Source organism: Plecotus auritus (genome assembly GCF_963455305.1).
Source record: "Plecotus auritus genome assembly, chromosome: 6".
Taxonomy (NCBI): domain Eukaryota; kingdom Metazoa; phylum Chordata; class Mammalia; order Chiroptera; family Vespertilionidae; genus Plecotus; species Plecotus auritus.
Window position 1 is genome coordinate 176019879 of NC_137773.1, and position 23725 is coordinate 176043603.

Sequence of the window (23725 nt, forward strand, 5' to 3'; positions counted from 1 at the left end):
GCCCCCAATGCCGGTTCCTCGGTGAGCATAGCCTGGGCTTGGGCCCCCGTGTCTCCCAGGGTCCCCAGGAGACAGGTGAGAGGCCCAGGACAGACAGGTGGCCTTGTCGGACAGGCTGGGGCGAGGGAGGGGAGTGAAAGAGGAAGGAGCGGGCCTCCTGTCTGCCCTGACTATGCAAATGGCCTGACTCATTGCACGCCCCCAGCCATGGCAGGGAGGGGGCTAAGAGGTTGTGAAATTCTCACTTCCTCTACTGGCAGCAGTCACAGCGGGAAGGGACTGGCTAAGCGAGACCCTCTGGACAAGCCCCCTCTCCTTGTCATGGTAGGACCACCACCCTCGGCCCCCCCAGGGAGGGGACAGCGGGGACCAGGGACGGGGGACGGGTGGGGAGAGAGGTGGGCTTGGCAGCTACAGACAATAGGGGACGCGCTGTCACCCACATGGCCCCGGGCACCCCCTGGGCCCCGAAGACATCAGAGCAGAGCCCGTCTCTGAGCAGAAAGCCCCAACCCATTGCGTGGACGAGGAGGCTGAGGCCGAGGGCTCGCTCAATGTGGCCCAGGGGCTAAAAGGCAAAGCTGGGCGCCCAGGCCTGGCTCTGACCCGCAGCAGTCCAGGGCTCCTGGGCAGAGGGGAAAGAGCTGGGCAGTGCCCACCGGTGCCCAGGCCCTAGGTGGTCCCCAGCCTGGATCCCAGCGAGAGACCCTCATTCCTGCCTGGGTCTTGGCCAAAGGAGGGTGGAGGGGGCTCCTTGCTCAGGAGAGAAGAGAAATGGGCTGAGGATGGAGGGAGAGGGGGGGGCGGAGCCTGGGGCCTGCGGGCACCTGCCTGGCTCCTGTGCAGCTGGGGTTTGGTTATGAGTGAAAGTCTAGACCAGTGCTTGGCAAACGGCGGCTCGCAAGCCACATGCGGCTCGCAAGCCGCAGTTCGCCGCTCTGTTGACTAATGAGTTTGCCAACCACTGGTCTACACCATGAGTCTGGGTTCCGGGTCTCAGAAGCAGTTCTGAGTCAACGGCTAAGTCCCCGACCCAATCCAGGCTCTCCACCAGCCTTGGAGGCAGGAGGGGGGTGGGCGGAGAGGCGGGAGCCACCCTGGGGAGACCTGGGGGAGATTCTGTGACCTAGGTGGGGAGGTGAAGCTGGGCTGGTACTCACTCCTCCCCCCCCCGCTCCCCCCCCCCCCCCAGGGCCCCTGCCATGGCGCCCTGCTGCCCCTGTCTCTCCTGGTTCAGGCCCAGGTGCTCGCCCTGGCCCTGGCCCAGGGCACCCTGCCCGCCTTCCTGCCCTGTGAGTTTCAGGCCCCCAACCTCATCAACTGCGAGTGGCTCTTCCTGACGTCCGTGCCCCACTTCTCGGCGTCCTCGCCCCGGGGCAACATCACGAGCCTCTCCCTGCGTTGCAACCGCATCCGCCACCTCCACGACTCGGACTTCGCCCACCTGTCCAGCCTGCGGAAGCTCGACCTCAAGTGGAACTGCCCGCCCAGCAGCCTCAGCATCATGCACTGGGCCTGCCACATGACCATCGAGCCCCACACCTTCCTGGCCGTGCCCACCCTGGAGGAGCTGAACCTGAGCTACAACAACATCACCACCGTGCCCGCCCTGCCCCGCGCCCTCCGGACCCTGGCCCTGAGCCGCACCAACATCCTGGTCATCGACGCCGCCAGCTTCCGGGGCCTGCACGCCCTGAGCCACCTGTTCATGGACGGCAACTGCTACTACGAAAACCCCTGCGGCCGGGCCGTGCAGGTGGCCCCGGGCGCCCTCCTCGGCCTGCGCAACCTCACCCACCTGTCGCTCAAGTACAACAACCTCACCGCGGTGCCCCGCGGCCTGCCCCCCGGCCTGCACACGCTGCTGCTGTCCTACAACCGCATCGTCTCCCTGGGGCCCGCCGACCTGGCCAACTTCACAGCCCTGCGGGTGCTGGACGTGGGCGGAAACTGCCGCCGGTGCGACCACGCCCGCAACCCCTGCGTGGAGTGCCCCCCGGGCTTCCCCAAGCTGCACCCCGACACCTTCAGCAACCTGAGCCACCTGGAAGGCCTGGTGCTGAGCGACAGTTCTCTCTACAGCCTGGATGCCCGTTGGTTCCGGGGCCTGGGCAACCTCTCCGGGCTGGACCTGAGCGAGAACTTTCTGTACGAATGCATCACCAACACCACGGCCTTCCAGGGCCTGAGGAAGCTGCGCAAACTCAACCTGTCCTTCAACTACCACAAGGGGGTGTCCTACGCCCACCTGCGGCTGGCGCCCTCCTTCGGGGAGCTGCGCGCCCTGGAGCACCTGGACATGACCGGCATCTTCTTCCGCGAGCTCAGCGAGCACACGCTCCGGCCGCTGGCCGGCCTGCCCGCCCTGCAGAGCCTCCGTCTCCAGATGAACTTCATCAGCCGGGCCCAGCTCAGCATCTTCCAGGCCTTCCCCCGCCTGTGCCAGGTGGACCTGTCCAACAACCGCATCAGCGGGACTCTGGGGCCGATGGCCTCCACGGGGGAGGCGGATGCTGGGGAGGCGGCGGGCTGGCGGCCCCCGGGGAACCTCGCGCCGGGTCCCAGGGACACCCCCAGCTCTGAGGACTTCATGCTAAGCTGCAAGAACCTCACCTTCACCTTGGACCTGTCGCGGAACAACCTGGTGACGATCGAGCCGGAGATGTTCGCCGGGCTGTCGCGCCTCCAGTGCCTGCGCCTGAGCTACAACAGCATCTCACAGGTCAACGGCTCCCAGTTCGTGCTGCTGACCAGCCTGCAGGTGCTGGACCTGTCCTACAACAAGCTGGACCTGTACCACGGCCACTCGTTCACGGAGCTGCCGCGCCTGCGCGCCCTGGACCTCAGCTACAACAGCCAGCCCTTCAGCATGCAGGGCATGGGCCACAACCTCAGCTTCGTGGCCCAGCTGCCCGGCCTGCGCTACCTCAGCCTGGCGCACAACGCCATCCACAGCCGCGTGTCCCCGGAGCTCCGCAGCGCCTCGCTCTTGGCCCTGGACTTCAGCGGCAACGCCCTGAACCGCATGTGGAACGAGGGAGACCTCTACCTCCGCTTCTTCCAGGGCCTGAGCCAGCTGGTCAGCCTGGACCTGTCCCGGAACCACCTGCACGCCGTCCTGCCGCACAACCTGGGCTACCTCCCCCAGAGCCTGCAGCGGCTGCGGCTCCGGGACAACTACTTGGCCTTCTTCAACTGGAGCAGCCTGACCCTCCTGCCCCGGCTGGAGAGCTTGGACCTGGCGGGGAACCAGCTGAAGGCCCTGACCAACGGCAGCCTCCCCGCGGATACCAGGCTCCAGAGGCTGGACGTCAGCCGCAACCGCATCAGCTTCGTGGCCCTCGGCTTCTTCGCTCCGGCCACGGCGCTGCAAGAGCTCAACCTCAGCCACAATGCCCTCCGGACGCTGGAGCCCTCCTGGTTTGGCTCGCAGGTGGCGGCCGCCCTGACGGTCCTGGATGTGAGCGCCAACCCCCTGCACTGCGCCTGCGGGGCGGACTTCGTGGACTTCCTGCTGCAGGTGCAGGCGGCCGTGCCCGGGCTGGCCAGCCAGGTCAAGTGCGGCAGCCCGGGCCAGCTGCAGGGCCGCAGCATCTTCGCGCAAGACCTGCGCCTCTGCCTGGACGAGGCCCTGTCCTGGGACTGCTTCGGCCTCTCGCTGCTGGTGGTGGCGCTGGGCGTGGCCGTGCCACTGCTGCAGCACCTGTGCGGCTGGGACCTCTGGTACTGCTTCTACCTGGGCCTGGCCTGGCTGCCCCGGCGCGGGCACCGGCGGGGCGCGGATGCCCTGTCCTACGATGCCTTCGTGGTCTTCGACAAGACGCACGCCGCCGTGGCCGACTGGGTGTACAACGAGCTGCGGGTGCGGCTGGAGGAGCGCCGCGGGCGCCGGGCGCTGCGCCTGTGCCTGGAGGACCGGGACTGGCTGCCCGGCAAGACGCTCTTCGAGAACCTGTGGGCCTCGGTCTACAGCAGCCGCAAGACGCTGTTCGTGCTGGCCCACACGGACCACGTCAGCGGCCTCCTGCGCGCCAGCTTCCTGCTGGCCCAGCAGCGCCTGCTGGAGGACCGCAAGGACGTGGTGGTGCTGGCCATCCTGAGCCCCAACGCCCGCCGCTCCCGGTACGTGCGGCTCCGCCAGCGCCTCTGCCGCCAGAGCGTCCTCTTCTGGCCCCACCAGCCCAGCGGCCAGAGCAGCTTCTGGGCCCAGCTGGGCGTGGCCCTGACCAGGGACAACCACCACTTCTACAACCGAAACTTCTGCCGGGGCCCCACCACGGCCGAGTAGGGGGTGGGCAGCCGGCACACCCAGCCCCGCCTCCACCGTGTCCTCTGCCTGGGATGCCCCAGCCTGCCTCACTCTGCAGAGGGGCCGAGGCCCCTGGCATACAGCAGGCACTCCATAAATGCTCCTGGCAGGCCCCACGGCTACCGGCTATGCTGAGCTCCGGAGATGTGAATGGGAGGAAAGAAGGGGGAATTCCCAGGCTTCCTAAAGGGAAGAAGGGCTAGAGGCGGTTGGGGGTCTGCAGGGGAGGGAAGCTGCCAAGGGTGGTTGTGTTCGGCGTCGGGGGGCGGGGGGGCTGTCTGCGGAAGGTCACGGAATGTGGTCTTTAAAAAAAAAAAAAAAAGGATCACTTCACAAATTTGCGTGTCATCCTTACACAGGGGCCATGCTAATCTGCCCTGGTTCCAATTTTAGTACGTGTGCTGCCGAAGCGGGCACCGGGACGTGGTCTTGGTCTTCCCAGGAGCAGGCGGGGTCCCCTCCTCTGTGTCCCAGCAGTGCAGCCACCTCGGTGGTATATTGGCCTCAGGGTCTGCCTCCCTCACCTGCTTCATTTCTGGCCCCGAGGCGGCAGCCCAGGTCCCAGGGGATGATGGGGAAAGCCCCATGGTGAGTTCAGAGGGGCGAGTGCACCCCCTGCTGGCCATGCCTGCGCTGTGCCCGGCGTGGCTGCCCAGGGTGGGAGAGGAAGGCCAGCAGGATATCCCGCAGGAGCAGCAGCCCCAGGAGCAGGGAGCCACAGAGGGTTCCAGAGGTAGCTCACCACCCACCCCTTTCTGCTTCCCCTGGAGCACATGCTGGGCCTCTGTTCTGACATCGAAGGGACATCTAGGTGGGCCTCCACCTGTCGGCAAAGCTGGGCCCTCCCCGGACCCTGCCTCTCACAGCGGAAACCGAGACGCAGCCACATGGGGTCAGAATGGAGAGAGAGAGAGTGTGTGTGTGTGTGTGTGAGAATTTCGGGACACCACAGGGAGCCCCGACAGCCAGGACCCCTACTGCGCGCATGTGCGAGCCGTGGGTCAGGTCAGGCCCGGAGCCACTGGGCGCTTTGTCCTGGGCCAGCTGCCTCCCCATCCCCACAACCAGGCCTGCGCTTTGGGTGCAGAGACGCAGGCCGCCTGACTGGGTGGGAGCCGGGCCCGGCGGCAGCTTGACTGGCCCCGGCCCCGGCCCCACGGGAAGGTTGAGCTGGCCGCAGCCTTGGCTAACCTTGCAGCCTGACTGTGGGCAGCCTGGGGTGGGGCTGGGGAGGGCGTGGCCGCTCTGCCCTCCCAGCTGGGAGAGGATGTCGGCCACCTTCCTCTTTCTGACCTGGGCCAGGGGCTGCCGCCTGGGCTGGTGCCCTGTTGTCCACTTGCTGAAGGGAGAGAGGAGGATCTGACCCACCCCAGACTCTTCCCTGTCCTGTGGCCGATGGCTCGGCTCCAGGAGGAGCAGGTGAAGGCCAGCAGCCCGCACTCCCTGGCCCTGGGCCCGCGCCTGGGGGAGGAGGAAACAAGAACTGTCCTGCCCGGGGCGGGGGGGGGCGGGCAGCTGGGGAAGCCCCTTTGAGCGGCTCCAGGATCTGGGCAGGAAGCAGGCCCTGCCTGCGGGAAGCGCAATTTGCCTGCCTCTCAACAGCTAAGCCTGCCCTTGGCCATCCCAGGCGGAACCACTCCCGACCCAGGCTCCCAGTGACCAGCTCTGCCAGGCGGGTGATCTTGGGCAGGTCTGAACTCCCATGTAGAGCCTCAGTTTGCTCATCTGGAAATGGGGCCGGCCACAGCATGATCAGGATTCGTGGTAACGTGTGGGAAGGTCTGATAAACCTAGCAGGCCCTCCTGGGTCGTCATTACTAGGTAAGGGCCTCAGGTGGCTTTGCTATTTTCTCTCTCCACCCAGAGCCAGGGACCCCCCACCCCCCACCCCCCAGCACTGAACAGGGATCAGAGACAGATGGTCGACTCAGAGGCACGGGGAGCCGGGAGCAGGGCCGGCACCTGCAGACGCAGGCGTGGCCTCCTGTGTTTGGCTGCTGGGGAGGGAGCAGGGAGCACTAGACTGGCAGAGGTGTGGCCAGCAGACAGGACACCTGAGAGGAAATGCACCTGCTAAGATTTGAAACGGCACCCCACCCTTCCCCTCCAGGCGAAATGCCGAGGCTTCTAAACGCTCTTGGAAAACGTCCATGACATCATTCATGTTCACATGAGCTCTTCTTTCATTTCTTAATCCTCACCCGTGGATATTTTCCCACTGATTTTTAGATAGAGTGGGAGGGAGGGGGAGAGGCAGAGAGAGCGAAGCATCGATGTGAGAGAGACACATCCATTGGTTGCCTCGGAATTGAATCTGGGACCCTTCAGTCCGAGAGCCGAAGCTCTAACCACTGAGCACTCTGGCGAGGGCCACAGAAGTTCTTCTCAGGAGCCGAGCTTCTCATTGTCACACAAGTCACAAATCCCACCCCGCCCCGGGCCATTCCCTCAGCCTCTGTAGCCCCAGCAGCAGCGAGAAGAGTCCAGCTGACGGCCGTGGGCCCGCGGGCTCTGAGTCTTGTGAGGAGGACGGCGGGTCTTGCTAAGCCTTCAGAGACCTGGGGCCCACGCCAGAGGACGAGTCCCACGGGAAGGAAATGGCCCGAGGGAGTGGCGGGCGTGGGACCGCAAGACCCCCGGAACACAGAGCTCCGTGGGGCTGGCTTCCTGAGCAGAGAAATGCCTGGAGAGCCGCTGTGCGGGTGGCCGGCCTGGGTGTGCGGCTCCATCTGAGGGGACCAGAGCCGGGCTGAGAGGTGCATGTGTCCCCTCCCAGCCCTCGGGTGGGGCGCCAGCACAGCGCCCCTTTCTGGAGCCAAGAGCGGGGGCCCAGCCGAGAGGTTCTTTGTCCTCAGCGGTTTGGGTTCTGCCCAGCTCACCTGTTCCTCCTGGGAAAGTAGGCCGATGCCATCATGGGTTCCTGCTATGGCATCAGCTGGCCTATGTAGAGCCTCAGTTTGCTCATGTGAAGGCCAGTGAAGCTGGCCTATGGCATCAGCTGGCCTATGGCATCAGCTGGCCTATGGCATCACCTGGCAATGGCAACAGCTGGCCTATGGCATCAGCTGCGGGAGGAACCATGTAACTGCCTGCAGCTGGGACCCCAGGGCCGTGCTCTGCAGGGAGGGGCGTGATGTGATTCAGACTCAAAGCCCTCGGGTCCTAGCCGGTCCCCGCCCCCCAAATTCGAATGTCGAAGCCCCAACCCCAGTGTGATGGCGTTTGCGGTGAGGCCTTTGGCAGGGAGATTTAGACGAGGGCATGGAGCGGGACCCTCACGAGGGACCAGTGGCCTCGCGAGAAGAGACAGATTGCCCCGCCGCCCAGGTGCGAGGAGAGGCCGTGTGAATTCAATCCACAGCGGAAGGCGGCGTGGACGAGCCAGGAGAGCTCCCCAGGAGCGTGTGGGCCGGCACCTGGACCCGGGACCCAGCCCCCAGAACGGTGAGGACTCCGTGTCTGCTGCGGAGGCTGTGTTCCGTTACAGCACGTGGGCTGGGGCTGCCCCCTCCATTCCCTCGCACACGCCGGCTCCGTGCCTACTCCGCGCAGGGCCGTGCTGGCTGCCGGAGAGGGTCCCTGTGGCGGTGACCGTGCCTGCAAGGGCAGCGTGGGTGGCTGGAGGCCAGGTGATGGCGAGAACCCACGAGGGGCTTCCCCAGGACGGGGGCCGGGCCAGGTGTCCTCAGGTCCCTTGTCCGTGTGAAGAGGGCAGCCCCACCATGACCCCCGGGAGGAAACGCGGGCAGAGAAACAGTGGCTCCCCCAGGTCCGGGCGCCAGAGACCCTCCTGGGGTTTTTGAGGCTCAGGGTGCCCGCCCACAGGTGACGCAGAGGAAGAAATAGGTGGGAGGGCGATGCGGCTGGGACCCCAGATCACCGTCAGCTGCGTGAGGAAGCGTGCCACCAAGTGCAGCTGGGACCCGGGACCGTGCTCCGCAGGGAGGGGCGTGATGTGATTCAGACTCAAAGCTCTGGGGCCCCAGTGGTTTGGCTCAGTGGAAGGAGCGTTGGTCTGCGGACCCAAAGGTCCTGGGTTCGATTCCGGTCAAGGGCACGTCCCTCGGTTGCAGGCTCCCCCACGGCCAAGTCCTGGTGGTGGCTCTTGTAGGAGGCAACCCATCGGTGTTTCTCTCACATCGATATTTCTGTCTCTCCCTCTCTCTTCCACTCTCCCTAAAAATCAGTGGGAAAATACCCTTGGGGGAGGATTAACAAAACACCACCACCAACAACAAAGCTGTCAGGCAGCTCGGTGGGGTCGAGGCCGGCAGGTGTCGGGATGATGGTGTGTGAGCCATGGCGGCCGTGCCGTGCGGGTGATGGGAAGTGGCCTGGCCCCTGATGTATTAAGGGACCAACTTCCACATGAGGTCAGAGTGACAGACAGATGGGGGAGGAGTGGCAGCCCCCAGGTGCCCTCTGACCTGGTGGCCGCAGGTGTTGGACGGCTGGGCAAGACCATGTGGGGGGGGGGCGGGGAGGACAGGGTTAAGTGCAGGTAGAGGAGGAGGAGAGTCGGGAATTCGTGGCCTGGAAGCCTAGGGGAGAGAGAGGCCGAGGACAGCCCCCTCCAATACCACTGGGAGAGCCCATGGCAGGCAAACGGACCGGCCACAGCAGCGAGGCGGGCAAGGGAGCGGAGCCATGGGGACAGGGACCAAAGGTCAGGGAGGACCAGCAGCAAAGGGCAGGGCTGCAGCTGGAAGGGATCCATCTTAATTAAACTGGCTGGGGTGACGGTGGTTGGTATATAACTTTCGGGTGCGCACTGTGCCCTCTGTGAACGCTGGTGCACGTTCACCACCCCAAGTCTCGGCTCCTTTGTCCCAGCTCCTGGTCACCTGGATCCAACCCTCCATCCCGCTGCCACCCCAGCAACCACCGTGCTGCTGAGTTGTTCCCCTTGTTGCTTTACTCCCACAGGGAAGTGAAACCATGTGGTTCTCGTCCTTTCCCGTCCGACTTGATGAGCATGGAACTCTCATGCCACGGGTAGCAGCGCATGGCAGTGCCGTGTCTCATGGCTACGTAGTGGTCCGCCATCTATGTGTACATCTTCACCCACTCATTCCTTAGGTCAGGCCACGGCACTCTAAGGCAGTGACAAAGTCTGACGCAGGCCCACGAGGCTGAGCAGGATGGGGAGAAATTCCTGGGGAAGACAGAGCTGGTCCCAGGAACGTGCAAGCAGCAGTGGGCCCAGGACAGAAGGGAAGGGGTCAGGGTGCAGAGCACAGCCCTCCCACTGTCCTGGCGGGCACGCTGGGCAAGGGCAGGGGCTGGAGGCCCCACTGGAGGGAAGTGAGTCGAGGCAGCGGCAGGAAGGGAAAGGGAAGCAGGTGGCTGTGGCGGGTCGCTGGGCGGCGCTGCCACCAGTTGAGATTGGAGATAGAAACTGCAAGTGAAACGTCACTGCGGTGACTCTGTCAGAGCCGTGGGGCTGCGGGCCGCGAGCCAGCACGCAGCGGCTTTCAGAGGCAGCCCCGCTCGAGCCGACGGGAGGCCCTGCCGTTGCCGCAGGTTTGAAGCTGTTGCCAGAGGATGTGTGTTTTCACACATTTCAGAAATCTCAGCCACACACACCAAACTTCAAGGAAAAGCAAACGACTTTGGAAGCGGTAGCCAAACACAGGAGGACCCACCCAGCACGTAAACAAGAATTTATTTTCCCGACTGTGCCTTCACCATAGATTACAATTTAATATAATTTAGTCCACACAGACGGACGACACGGGAGGCTGTGTGGAGGGGGCGGGGGCCGCGGGTGGCTCAGGACACTCAGGCCTGCGCGGAGACCAGCTTGCTCAGGCCGGAGAAGTAGGATCGCTCGCGCTCGCTCATCACCTCGAAGTGCAGCGGCCTCCTGCAGAAGTTGCACTCGGCCGAGGAATGTGGCTTCAGGTCCAGCCCCACGCGCTTCCACGTGGCCAGCAGACTCCCTGCGAGCAGACAGTTAAGGGTTAAGAGGACTCTGTACCCAAGGGAAATGGAAGCGCCCCATCCAAACACTTGGACACGGATGTTCGCAGCGGCGCTCTTTCCGTATGAGTCAGAATGGGACCTAAATGCCCAGCATCCCCAGGCCAATGTGGTGCGTCGTCCAGGGACGGCTTAGTGAGAGAGGAATGGAGCCTGCCTCCCGCTACGGCCTGGAGGGGCCCTGCCAGCACCGAGGAAGCCAGGCCACGGCCCGCGGGACTCCAGCACAGGAAGTCCAGACAGCCAGGGGGCGGGGTCACCAGTGTTGGGGAGAGAAGGTGCGAGTGGCCGCTAGTGGCTGTGGGTCTCTCTGGGGTGATGAACGTTCTGGAATCAGAGGTGACAGCACACAGGACCCTCCCTTATCCTCAGTATTGCTTTCCAGTTTGTTACCTGTGGTCAACCGTGGCCTGAAAATATTATGTGGGCAATTCCAGAAATAAGCAATTCATATGCTTTAAACTGCACCCCGAGTAGCAGGGTAGAGCCCCACTCTTACCAGAGGGGGTAGGTGTGGGGCGGCAGGTGTGCAGCTGGCACCGGGACCACACACCCTCGGGAAGGAGAGCGCGAAGCCGGACTCGGGAGCCAGGACAGGCCCCGCCTTTGAGGCCTCTCCCCTCCCGGAACACCACCGCCAAGGGCAGGGGGCCACCTGGGGGATCGGCAGGCTCCCTCAGAGCTTCCGAAACGACTCTGCAGCCCCTGCAGTGACTCAAACACCCAGGGTCGTTCCGTTTCGGGCTACCTGGGCGCGCTCTGCGGGAGGCTGTCCGCACTCACCCAGGAAGTAGTCCATCATCTGGGGGGTATGATGCGGGGTGGGGGCGATCCGCAGCAGCTCCTCCCCCCGGGGCACCGTGGGATAGTTGATGGCTTGCACGTAGATGTTGTGTCTGTTCATGAGCTCGTCACAGACCTCGGTGTTTTTAGCAGCATCTGCCACCTGCGTTGACAAAAGGTAAAGTCAGGGCAGACGGACCCCCTCTTAGCGGAGTTTCTAATGACCCCGCGCCGCCCCAGACCCCACAGACCCGCACCACGGGGGGTGCTCTCAGTGGTCTCCCCAGGTGGGCGGGGGCAGCGGCTACCACGGGTGCCGCCAGCTGCCCCCCAGCGGACGTGCACACCTGGGTGAAGGCAGCGCAGGCACCACTGCGTGACCCCACTACTCCAAATGGCCTGCACAGGAAGCCGCATGTCGAAGCTAGCGAGCTCTGGCTCCTGGGGTCAGGGCCAGTGCCCAGAAGGGAGGCTGCTCCCGCCCGGCCACCATCCGCCCCGCCCAACCTCAGGAGGCGAGAACCCAGCGTCTCAGCCCGGGGAGCACAGCGCCGAGGCCCGCCCCGGCCGTTACCCGGACGGGGATGATGTGGCTGGGGCAGTGCACCACGGGCAGGCCGGCGTCCATGAGCATCTGCCGCAGCAGCTTGACGTTGCGCTGGTGCTGGCGGCGCAGCGCCTGCCCCTCGGCGCTCTTGAGGATGCGCACGGACTCCAGGGCCCCGGCCAGCAGCATGGGCGGCAGCGAGGTGGTGAAGATGAAGCCGGCCGCGTAGGACCGCACGGTGTCGACCAGAGCGCTGGTGCTGGCGATGTACCCGCCCACGCAGCCGAAGGCCTTGCCTGCGAGGAGGCGGGACACAGGCTGTCAGTCCGTTAGGCAGCGTCCCTGGGTGCGCAGCAGGGCGCTGGAGCCTCGGGCGCCTGCTTCTACCTCCTTCCTTGGACCTAAGACTGAGGAAAGGCTGTCCACCCACCTCCCAAAGCGGGGAACCGAGGAAATCGGAAAGGGTCCTGCCCACAGTCCGTGCCACCCTGGCGCCTGGTCCCAGGGCCCGCACGCCACGCTGCTGCCTGGCTCACCGGGTCCCTGCCCTCCCTGCACGTGTGCTCTGGGACGACCTCTGCCTGTGAGCATCACCCTGGAGGTGGGACTGTCGCCCAACAAAGGCGTTCACTGTTGTGGTGGGACCGGTATGACTTCCTACTTAAGTAAACACAGAACTGACAACCAGCATTCATTTACCAGAGAAACATGAAAACTCAGAACCGTGGGGGCGGGCGGTCTGGGGCCAGCCTCCTCTTTCATCCGGTGCTAAGTCCCTTTATGTAACTTGTTCTCAGGTTTCAGGATCCGGGCTCCAGTGCCCTGAGCCCTCACCATTCGCTCTGCTCTGTAATTAACGTTCTTGCTGGGACCCCCTGCAGGGCTGGGTGGCTTAAGCTCTTCCTGGGAAATTCCTTCTGGGGCCTTCCCATCTCTCCGCTAAGGAAGAGCGGGGTCAGGACGTGAACCGGGGCTTTCTCCGGGTGGGGCCCCGCTCGCCGTTCTGCCTGCACAGGGCCTGCCTGGGTCGCCCGGGGTCCTGGCTCCTACATGGAGCTGCAGGACGCGCCCTTCCCTCACCAACTGCCACTTGGGCCTCCAATGGCCTTACTAACGTGAAGTCCTCCAATGTATCCGGTTTACGCTTCCATCTCTTCCGTGCCTCGTGGGCAAAGAGGATGTCCACACTGTTTCCGCACAATCCCTTTACCTTCTGCACAGAGCCAGAGGGAGGGGCTGTTCTCACTGTCCCCCCGAGGACGCTGAGGCACAGACGGCCAGTGAGCTGTGCAGACAGGACTTACTCGAGTCTGGCCCCAGGAGACCCTGCCTCTCGAGGAGGGGGAGCTGTGAGGTGACGGGTCCCCCCATGGCAGGCACGTGGCACAGAGCTCAGCACCACAACACCGAACCTCTGGTCCTACAGCCGCTCGGACGCCAGCACTGGAATTCTAGCTCTGGCCCAGGGGACAGTCGGGGGCGCGGGGAGGGCTGCGGCCACAGCTGTCTGGATGGGCTCAGTCACTTGGATCCTGGGAGCCAGGCCTCCAGCTACGAGGGGTTCTGCTAGGCTGCGCCAGCCCCTCTCTGAGAAAACAAAAGCTCACCCCAAACATGGCCCAGGCCTCCTACGCTCCCCGCTGGCCCCGTCAGGCCCGCCAGCCCGTGGACTCGCTGGCACAGTGGCGCTCAGTGCAGGTAGCAGGGCGTGCAGAGCACGTACCGAGTGTTCCAGAAATGATGTCCATCTTTGGCATAACTCCGTCCCGGTCGCCAATCCCTCCGCCTCGGGCCCCGTACAGCCCCACCGCGTGGACCTCGTCCACGAAGGTGATCGCCCCGAACTCATGGGCCACGTCACACAGCTCTTCCAGCGGGCACACTGCGCCTGCAGGGACACAGACCATGCTGAGGGCTTGGCGCCTCAGACTTCGTCCTGGTGAGTCAGCCGAAACTAGACGACACGTTCTAGGTATTGTCATTAACACTTCCCGGTTTCCACATGAACTTGGAGGGGGTAAAAGCCACAGCAGAAACTCTACATTTACCCAAATCTCCAATGTCCACCGATGACAAACCCTAGCACACAGGTCAAAGGAAAGAAATTGCAAAGCCAAAATAGACACGTTTAAAGAGTTCAAAAAAAAAAGGAAAACGAGAAAAAGAAAAGCGTTCAAGCCAAAAGCCAGGTCTTCGGTTCAGGCTGCAGACTCACCGTCCATGGAGTGGACGGTTTCGAACGCGACGATCTTGGGGACCTGGGGGTCGGACCTCCGCAGCAGCTCCCTGAGGTGGCCGACGTCGTTGTGGCGGAAGACGTACTTTGGCACCCGGCTGTTCCGAATCCCTTGGATCATGGAGGCGTGGTTCCCAGAATCGGAGTAAATCTCACAGCCTGACACAGACACAAACGTTTAGTGACTGCCATCTGCAGACAAGTTACTTCCTAGACAGTCGGGGACAGCCAACCACCTTCGCACAGAAAACGCTGCTCTGCCCGTAGGAAAAGCCACTGCGAGCCCGTTTCTTCCTGGCCAAACTCCCGGCGAGGCTCCTCCTTCGAGAAGGCCACAGTGAGGGGCAGGGCCGCCCTGCAGCAGGCGACTAACCTGCTGCCTCACTGCAAACTCCGCCAAAGGAGAGCCAAACGGTGAGAATCCCCACAGGCTTTTCACAGAGCACAGCGCGCACCTGGAGCAACCCGCTTACGGACAAGCCCTTGCAAGCTGACCCTTCGCTGGGGTCACGTCCGGCGGGGACTTAGAATGTACATGCGCCAGCGCTCAGGCCCAATTCGACAACAAATGCCCAGACGCGCCACTCCTCTTAACCGGTGCTGGTGAAGCCTCTTTGCTGCCAACATGCCTCTCACGCTAACCCCGCCGCCGCAGGGCCACGGCCCAAGACCCGCAGCGGGAGCCGGAAACCACCGCAGCACCGAACCCCCGCACTGCTTTCTCCAGGCGTGCGCACCCACGCTCGCGTTCAGTTTACACACTGCAATCTCGTGGGCAGGATTCTTTCTTTCTTTTTTTTTTTTAATTTTTTTAAATATATTTTATTGATTTTTACAGAGAGGAAGGGAGAGGGATAGAGAGTTAGAAACATCGATGAGAGAGAAACATCGATCAGCTGCCTCCTGCACACCTCCCACTGGGGATGTGCCCGCCACCAAGGTACATGCCCTTGACCGGAATCGAACCCGGGACCCTTCAGTCCGCAGGCCGATGCTCTATCCACTGAGCCAAACCGGTCAGGGTGCAGGATTCTTCCTTACAGCCCTTAGCCGCCTCACCATGCAACTTATTTTTGTAGGGACGTTCACCTCGCCACTGAAGGGAGCACTCTACGGCTGCTCTGGGCACGTCCGCATGCCAGCAGCACCCCTGCGCTTCGGGCCGTTACTAGGTAGGGAAGGGAGACTTCAACACAAGCACCACCTCATCATGACAGCGAATCTGAGGATGAGACGGCCACTGAGTGACCAGCGGCGGGAGCCGTGCAGCCGGGAGACCTGGCCAGAGGGATGAGTCAGGGCTCAGGTGGGACGGACAGGACTCGGGAGATTTCATCACACAACTCAGAGTTACACCCAGTGGAAAACCTGTGAGTCACAGGAACTTTCCATGTAATAATTTCTGGAACTTTCCATGTAATAACTTTGGACTGCAGCTGACCACGGGAAACGGAAACCACAGAAAGCAGGGACCGGGGCTCCCTGACGACCCCCCGAGCGCGAGCTCCCCTACCTGGCATCATCTTAGCCAGGGTGAAGAGGGTCGAGTCGTTGGCCACGAAGCAGGAGGAAAACAAGAGGGCCGCGTCCTTCCCGTGGAGGTCGGCCAGCTCCTGCTCCAGGTCCACGTGGAACTTGCTGGTCCCGGAGATGTTCCTCGTGCCCCCGGCGCCGGCACCATGCTGCTTCAAGGTGTCCCTTCAAAGGCAGGCAGACGGCACGTGAGCCCCCCCCCTGCCTGTGTGAACAAGACGCGAGCAGGTCCCCTCTCCGGGCCTAGGAGACAAACCCTGCTCTGGGAACCCTCGCTGTGAACCTGGGCCCAGAACTCTCTACCGGCGTCGTCTCTGGATGCGGAGGGAGACAGTCCCAAAGGGGAGGGTGCCTCCTGGGGCCACAGCGTCCGCCTAAGAGTCACCTGAGCACTCAGCATCGGCTTGGCTGTGCCTCGGCATCGGGCTGCAGAGAGGGGCCCCTGGACGTGGCTCCCTCCGCCTCTGCAGACCAGCCACGTGGCGTCAGGACGGACTGTCACTGACCTCGAGGGGCTCCCGGCAGCAAGCAGCTCCCCCTGGGCCGCTGGCCACCGCACCCCTCCCGAAGGACCCGAGTGACATCGACGCTTTTTGAATGTCTTTCTGAAGCAGCAGGAAGTGGACACAGGTGTACGCTGAACCCATCAACTCCAACTTCACACACCCAGGGGCCCCACAACTGCTTGCACGTCAGGTTTTAGAGTCCCCCGTCGCCGTTTAAAGGCTGGGAACAGCCGAAACCGGTTTGGCTCAGTGGATAGAGCGTCGGCCTGCGGACTGAAGGGTCCCGGGTTCGATTCCGGTCAAGGGCTTGTACCTTGGTTGCAGGCACATCCCCAGTGGGAGGTGTGCAGGAGGCAGCTGATCGATGTTTCTCTCTCATCGATGTTTCTAGCTCTCTATCCCTCTCCCTTCCTCTCTGTGAAATATCAATAAAATATATTAAAAAAAAAAAAAAAAAAGAAAGTGAATAAAGGCTGGGAACAGTCCTTCGCTGTGGACTTCACTTTCAGCTGCGGCCCCACCCCCACAGGGGAGCCAGTCCCCAGGAATCATCAGCGTCCCGCCGAACGCTGCCCCCGGGGTCGGACGCCAGGGGCTACTCACATGACTGCCCCGCACACGCGGGGGTGGCGGCTCATGCCCAGGTAGTCGTTGCTGCACCAGACCGACACCTGCTTCTTGCTGACGGAGCCCGAGTAGTCGTCCGCCATGGGGAAGAGCTGTGCCCTCCGGTTCACGGTTTTGAAAACACGGTAGGTGTGGTCGTTCCTCTTCTCGTCAATTTTCTTCTCAAAGAAACGGTCATACTGGAAAGTGGAAACGGCTAAAGACCCAACGAGAGACAGCACAGCCTGGTGGTTAGGGAGCACGTGGGGGCTTGGCTGAAAGACGGGGTCCCACCCCAGCTCAGCCACGGAGGGGGGCGCTGGGCAAATGAATGATGGGTTCATATGGGCAAGTGACGGCACGTCCTCGTCGGGGGACTGTGCCCGGCCAGTGCTTGCCACCGTGCCAGTGTGGACGCAGTGCTGAGAGAAGGCAGTGCCAGCAGGGCTCACCATGGCCAAGAGCACCTGCTGGCATCGAGCAGGGCCACGCCTTTAGCCCACACCTCACGTGCGATTTGGTGCGGAGTGTGATACGTGCTTCAGTCCTAAACTCTCCTGCGTCAGGCAGAGCGTGAGACTTACACTTGGGCAAGTTATCCTGGAGCAGGTGGGACACCCTTTCCGGCCTTTGCTTTCGCATCATGTCCTGGAAGTTCTTCAGCAAACCACTCGGCTCCCCTCCATCCGTCTTCACGCTGACCACACCGGGCTTCACTGAGGCCTGGGCAACCTCTGTAACGAAAGCAACAGGAGGCAAAGGGGCCCCACATTGCATTCCGAGTCACAATACCTTCCGGACACGCTGTCTCTAACGGCTGGCAAAGCCCACCGTGACCGCAGTTAGTTGTAACTGGGGGTGTGAAGCTTCGCTCCCCCGCGGCTCCTGATTGGCCAGAGTCAGAGCCACCAGCCAGCCTCAGCGGATGTTCCAGGCCAAGGCTCTCTAGCTGGCTGGCAGGTCTTCCCCCGCCACCACACCCCCAACCCTCCTCTGTTTCCACCGCAGAAAACAGTTCCAGCCAAAGGCAGCATTTCTGCTAGGGACCTTTTCCGGGGACCTTGGGTGCTCCACGGAGGAGCCACACTGGGATGAAGGATGCCAGTCGCTCACCATCTGTGAGACACACAGCGCGGGAGCCCCAAGACCATCACGTACTGCAGTGACCCTGTTTGTGCCTCTATTCCCACCGGCCGATGGGGAGAAACAGAGGGGAGTCGGACAGCTAGGCCTGCAGGGTGTGCTCAGAAAGCAGGCGGTTCCCGTAAAAGCTGGACACCCCACCCCGACAGAAAGCCCCACGTTGTGCAACGCAACCCTCTTCCCATAGCTTCCTCCTGGGCTCTGCAGGGGACGGTGTTGACACAAATCCTCCCAATGGCAGCTTGTAAATGAGCCCGAGGGGGAGGGGCCGAGAGAGCCACGAGGGCGTCTCCCGCTTCCAGGGTTCGGCCGCCCGGCGGTTACCTGTCCTCACGGCCTGCATCTCCTGCACGTCCTCCTGCAGCTCCAGGCTGGCCTTGCGGAACACGCTGCTCCCCTGCTGGCTCATTTGGGCTGCCAAGAAGGGGCATTTGCTTGCAGCGCCCTGGCTTGGGGCCGGGTGTCCGGGGGGAAGCTGCGTGCCATCTGCAGCCGGCTGGGGGCCACCTGGAGCCAGCGGAGCCTCGGCCTTGGCAGTTTTGTCCTCTGTGGGGGGAACGGAAAAACTGAAGCCCCAGACTTGGTTGCTCACCTCACCAGAAAACCACCTGTTTCTTCCTCCTACGGCCCCAGCCAAACTGGGTACTCACTCTACCCACCACCATCCAGACACAAATCTACGGCCATCAGGTCCTGCTGCTGCAGCAGCCGGCGCGTCTGCCTCACGGGAAACAATTCCTCTCAAACACACGCTGTCTGCTGGCTTCAGACTGCCAGGGTTCTGGAGTTGGACTGTTTCTAGTAAATCTACCCCAAATACACTCAGCGTGCTTCTTGAGGTCACACTCTCAAAGGTCACTGGAAGTGTTCATACAATTTCTTCTCTGCTAATATTTTCTTTAAAAAAGTATTTTTATTTATTGATTTCAGAGAGGAAAGGAGAGGGAGAGAGAGAGAGAAACATCAATGATGAGAATCATTGATTGGCTGCCTCCTGCACGCCCCCTACTGGGGATTGAGCCCACAACCAGGACATATGCCCTGACGGGGAATTGAACCCTGACCTCCTGGTTCATAGATGGAGGCTCAACCACTGAGCCACACCGGCCCGGCTTTGCTAATATTTTCTAAACAGATTCTTGACAAAGAAGCCTGTTTCCTGACAGATACACGATTGGTTTTCTTCTTAACAAAGGAAATCAGGCTAAGAGCAAGGTCCTCAGGTCACTGCCTGTTGGAGCTCAAGTCATTGCTGTGTCACAGGCACACACCTCCTCTGCTTTCTCATCAAACTTCACCGACGTCACACAGTGGGCTTCTAGTTTCAATGACTTCCCTCTTCCATTGAGCAAATTCATCCACCCTCCTTCTAGAAAAGTCTTTCTTCATCGTTCTGGAATATCCGTGTGAGTCACAGGCTAGCCTCTCTTACAACCTGAGTAATGTGTCACAATACACTTTTCACTGAAATCTTCTGTAAAGGAAAGTTTAAAAGGCTGCTTTGAAATTCGCTTCATTCATTATACATAGTCCATGCAGGAAGTCTAGGAAAATGAAGAGTTCTATCATTCAAAACAGAACCTTTGTAGCCCTGGCTGGCGTGGCTCCCGTGGTTAGAGCTTCATCCCATTCAGGGCTCACACCCAGGTTGCGGGTTTGATCCTTGGTCAGGGCATGGGCGGGAGGCAACTGATCGGTGTCTCTCCCCACCCCTCTCTTTTCCTCCCTCGCTCCCTCCCTTCATCTCTCTGAAGCCAATTTAAAAAACTGGTTACAAAAAAAAAAAAAAAAAAAAGGAAAAGACATAGTCTCTATAGACATTGGGGTGTAATCTTTTCCCCTATGCACAGGTTTAAAAAACATTTCTCCTCTTCAGCAGATGCTTGTTTATTCTGCTCTTTTCACTACGAAGATCTGCCTAGTCTAGGAGTTTGTGAATGCCATTTGTGATGGTTCAGGGTAGCCTATCAAGTGGACGGAGCCACATGCCACTTGACTGTTGCCCTCCTGCTAGGGACACAATGGCACAAGAGGGCTCTGCCTGCTCAGTAAAAAAACAACTCCTGAGCAAAGGCCAAGAGGAAAAGCAATCCTACAAAGGACGGAATCCTTCCCCCTTAAAGAGAAAGACATGCCTCTCCCACACGCCCACACCCGAGAACACCCGGCGGAGCCTGGGAGGCAAACTCGTCTCTGAGGTTAAGGGGCATCTGAAACGCTCACCCTCTCCTGGCGCAGCCGGACCACACCTGAACCACCTCTGATCTCTTTACTAACCGCAGAAATGTTTAAATTGTGTACAAAATAGCCCTAACCGGTTTGGCTCAGTGGATAGAGCGTCGGCCTGCGGACTGAAGGGTCCCAGGTTCGATTCCGGTCAGGGGCATGTACCTTGGTTGCGGGCACATCCCCAGTGGGAGGTGTGCGGGGGGCAGCTGATCGATGTTTCTCTCTCATCGATGTTTCTAGCTCTCTATCCCTCTCCCTTCCTCTCTGTAGAAAATCAATAAAATATATTTTAAAAAAATGATAAATTGTGTACAAAATAAAGATACATGTGTTAAACAATCCTGCTTTAACAAATGCTGTATGATTTCCCTTGCATGTGGTTCCTGGAGCAATTCATGGGCAGAAAGGAGACCAGCATTGGCCAGGGGCTGGGGGAGGGGGAGGGGGAGGGGGAGTTAGTGTTTAATGGGGACAGAGTTTCAGTTTTGCAAGATGGAAAGGGCTCTGAAGAGGGTGGTGATTGCACAACAATGGGAATGTACTCAATGCCACGGAACTGGACGCTTAAGAATGATAGATGATAAAAATATTTTCAACCCTAAAAATAGTAATTTTTAAAATTACCTAAAAACTGATGGAGATGGTACATTTTGTAACGTACATTTTACCATGATAACAAATAATATATAAAAGCAAATTAGGAGAAAAAAAAAATCATAACTTTAAAAGCCAAAAAAAAGCTTCCCCTCAATTTTGCTTTGAACCTGAAACAACTCTAAACACCCGAGTCCTGGACCGGAAACCGGTCCGCTGGCCGCCGCTCCCCCTTTGGAGACGGAAAACCCCAAGCGCCCACCTGGGAGGTTAGGGCGACGCTGACATGAGATGGCCCCCCCCCCAAGAACTGAGCCCGGCACCGAGTGACCCCCTGGGTTGGCATGACCCCCACCCCCACTGTGGACTGAACCCCACTGGGCGCCTAAGGACACTCACTCTCGTTGGCGGGAGGGGTTTCCTTGACCTGCTGGCAGTGCGCTGCAGACGCTGACAGGGCCCGGGGGGCTGGCTTGGCCCCCACTTCCATCATCTTCGGGCAGTTCTGGGCATAAAACAGCAGCGACTTGCCCGCCTTCTGCAGAAAGGCCTGAGGCACTCGGGATAAGAATGGGCAGCGGCGCACGACAGTCTCCATGTCGGGTCCGGGAGGTGCACTGATCCTGCAGGGAGATGAGTGACACCGACACTTGTTAATAATCGGGCAGATACCCCGGCAAGGTCACTGGGTTCGGGTGTCGCCTGTAATTCGTAGCAAGGGGACCCGGGGGTGCTAAGAAATCTCACTCGACGATGTCTAAGAACAGCACGGAGACAGAACTCAACTAAGGAGTGGGGGACACCTCTCCCCAGGTCCCAAAAGCAGCCCAGGGCCCAGCTCTATACAAAAGCACCCGCAAGGCAGCTCTCCCGAGTGGAGCAAACACTGATTAATACCCAAGGGGTGGGACAATGAGGGACGAGTGCGGAACAGGTTTGGGAGGTCAGCGGCTCCCGGAGGAGGATGCACAGAGCCCACGGGACACCTTAGCACACACCCAGGTGGAAGAGCGAGGCCAGGGAAGAAGCCATTGTCACCCACCCAGGCAGAAAGGGCTCCTCCTGGTCTCCCAAACCCTAGGCGGCACCCAGCGGGGCCCTGAGCCCCGAGGCAGGGGGTCCCAGGAACTGGGCACAGCCGACCGAGGGGGCGCATAGAGGGCGAGGGCACAGGGCAGGCGCCGTCGGCACCTGCGGGGCGCGGGGTCTGGCGCGCGGTGCTGGCCCAGGCAGGCGGCGGCCAGAGGTCATCCGGGGTCGAGGGCTCGGGAACAGCGGGGAGTAGAAGGGGAATTCCGAGGCGGCCAGTTAAACGGGGAAGGTCGGAAGGCGGTCGAATAGGCCAAAGGTCTGGGAGGGAGAACCCTGACCGCGGGCGGCAGGTGACCGGCGGTGGGGGAGGGGGTCCCAGCGCCTGGGAGCGGGGCTGGCGCGGGCTGGAGGCCACGCGGACCCTCACCTGCGCCGGTAACTGTGCGAAGGTGGAGGCGACGGTGGCGGCGAGAACCAAGCCGACGAGGCCACTGGAAGCGGTGCCCTTGTCCGCGAGAAGTCGTCGGCCGCGGGCGCTGTCGTCCTAATATACGGCGGGAGGGAGCTCCGCGCATGCGCCGTGGCGCCGGCTCCTCCGCGCAGGCGCGCTGCGTCGCTCCCGGAGTCCGCGGCTTACGTGGGACCCGCGGGTCGGGCGGGGGCGCCGGGCTTCCAGGACCGGGGTGGGGGTAGGGGGGGAGGAGGAGGGCTCGGCGGCGGGAGGATGACTTCATCCTGCACACACGCACCCTCACCCCCGTACCCCGTGCGGCTTCCCCACTGACCAATCCGCGCTGCACAACCCACCTCCCCCAGTGGGGGCCGTGCGAGGGCAGGGCGAGAACAAGGGTCGCTGGGGTTGTAAGACGGACAACTTGGACAGAGGAGGGAGGGGAAACGCGGGGTTCGGGACCAGAGTCTGGAGCAGAATCCACGCCACCCAGCTCGCTTTCAAGATTGACGGAGGGCTTCCTGGAGGAGGTGGGGCTGGATTGCTCAAGGTTGCAGTGGTCCTTGGGGTGATGTGCAAGGGACCGGATGGGGGGGGGCCTCGCAGTGGGAGGAGCAGAAGCGGAAGGAGGCCCAGCTGTGGCACTTTCTGGTCCCAGATGAAGGAACTTAACCTGATGCCAAGAAAGAACAGGGCTGGATGGAACCCGCACACTCCACAGCCCTGAGACCTGGGGTCGGGGTGCGGGGACCAGGTGGAAGCACAGGGCCTGACACATAATTAGGGTTTGACACGTATTAGTTACTTTTTTTTTTTCACTGTGGGCTGTCCCAAGTCCCTTGCTGGCTACCCTGGGCACCAGCTGGGTGGCTCGGACTCCAGCCCAAAGTTGGCTGTGCCTCCTTTAAGTGTCCCGCAGACCACACCTGCAGGGTAGAGCTTGGCAAGCCCCTCTCAGGAATGCCAGCCTAGCCACCTTGCTCCACACCCTTCCCAGCTAAACTGAGGCTGGGTTGGTCTGGGCCTGTGCCAAGCTCAAGGGGCCCTCCTCTCCAGGTTACTCAGTGCTCAGTGAGGCATTAATAGGAGGGAGAGAGCCCAGAGCGGCTGTGGCCAGGCATTTATTCCCTCTGAGTCGCAGAGAAGGCCTCTGGGTCGGGAGTGACACTGGGACCAGAGCAGGGGCCCAGGATGAAGGCTTTGGCCTGGGAGTTCAAGGCCCAGCTCTGACCCATCCTGCTGTGGGGCCCTGGGAGTGCCCATCCACTGGAGGGAGTCAAGGGGAAAGGTCAGCATTTGGACTCAGGCCCAGCCAGTGTGGCTCAGTGGTTGAGCGTTGACCTATGGACAGGGGGTCAGGGTTCGATTCCCAGTCAGGGCACATACCGGAGTTACAAACTCGATTCCCAGTGTGGGGTGTGCAGGAGGCAGCCCATCAGTGATTCTCTCTCATCATTGATGTTTCTCTCTCTCTCTCTCTCTCTCTCTCTGAAATCAATACAGATATATATATATATATATTTTTAAATATATTTTATTGATATTTTACAGAGAGGAAGGGAGAGGAATAGAGAGCTAGAAACATCAATGAGAGAGAAACATCGATCATCGATCAGCTGCCTCCTGCACACCTCCCACCGGGGATGTGCCCGCAACCAGGGTACATGCCCTTGACCGGAATCGAACCTGGGACTCTTCAGTCCGCAGGCCGACGCTCTATCCACTGAGCCAAACCGGTTTCGGCAATACAGATATATTTTTAAGAAACAATTTA

General features: G+C 61.2%; 2 protein-coding genes across 2 annotated transcripts; one reads left to right on the plus strand and one right to left on the minus strand.

The window, feature by feature from the left end:
• The first annotated feature begins 277 nt into the window (after nt 1-277).
• TLR9 (toll like receptor 9) lies at nt 278-4468 on the plus strand. The gene is made up of 2 exons (XM_080672244.1): nt 278-324; nt 1238-4468. Exons 1-2 carry the CDS (start codon nt 322-324, stop codon nt 4286-4288), a joined length of 3054 nt encoding a protein of 1017 aa, XP_080528370.1. The 5' UTR covers nt 278-321; the 3' UTR covers nt 4289-4468.
• Nucleotides 4469-9957: 5489 nt separating this feature from the next.
• ALAS1 (5'-aminolevulinate synthase 1) lies at nt 9958-22106 on the minus strand. Its single transcript, XM_080673793.1, has 11 exons — nt 21928-22106; nt 20868-21091; nt 17970-18191; nt 17087-17236; nt 16500-16719; nt 15371-15555; nt 13837-14016; nt 13345-13509; nt 11649-11917; nt 11075-11237; nt 9958-10251 (listed from the first exon to the last, which is right to left on the minus strand). The coding sequence occupies exons 2-11, from the start codon at nt 21064-21066 to the stop codon at nt 10091-10093; spliced, it is 1914 nt and encodes a 637-aa protein (XP_080529919.1). The 5' UTR covers nt 21067-21091; nt 21928-22106; the 3' UTR covers nt 9958-10090.
• Between the last annotated feature and the right edge of the window lie 1619 nt (nt 22107-23725).

Bases quoted from the DNA above. Each gene is read 5' to 3' on its own strand.
- ALAS1 (XM_080673793.1), bottom strand. From the start codon at position 21,066: ATGGAGACTGTCGTGCGCCGCTGCCCATTCTTATCCCGAGTGCCTCAG. The intron at 16,720-17,086 runs GTAAGTCTCACG...TTGGGTCTTTAG, and splicing joins CCAGGATAACTTGCCCAAGT to CCGTTTCCACTTTCCAGTAT. The intron at 11,918-13,344 runs GTACGTGCTCTG...GCCTCCTCGCAG, and splicing joins CATCATTTCTGGAACACTCG to GCAAGGCCTTCGGCTGCGTG.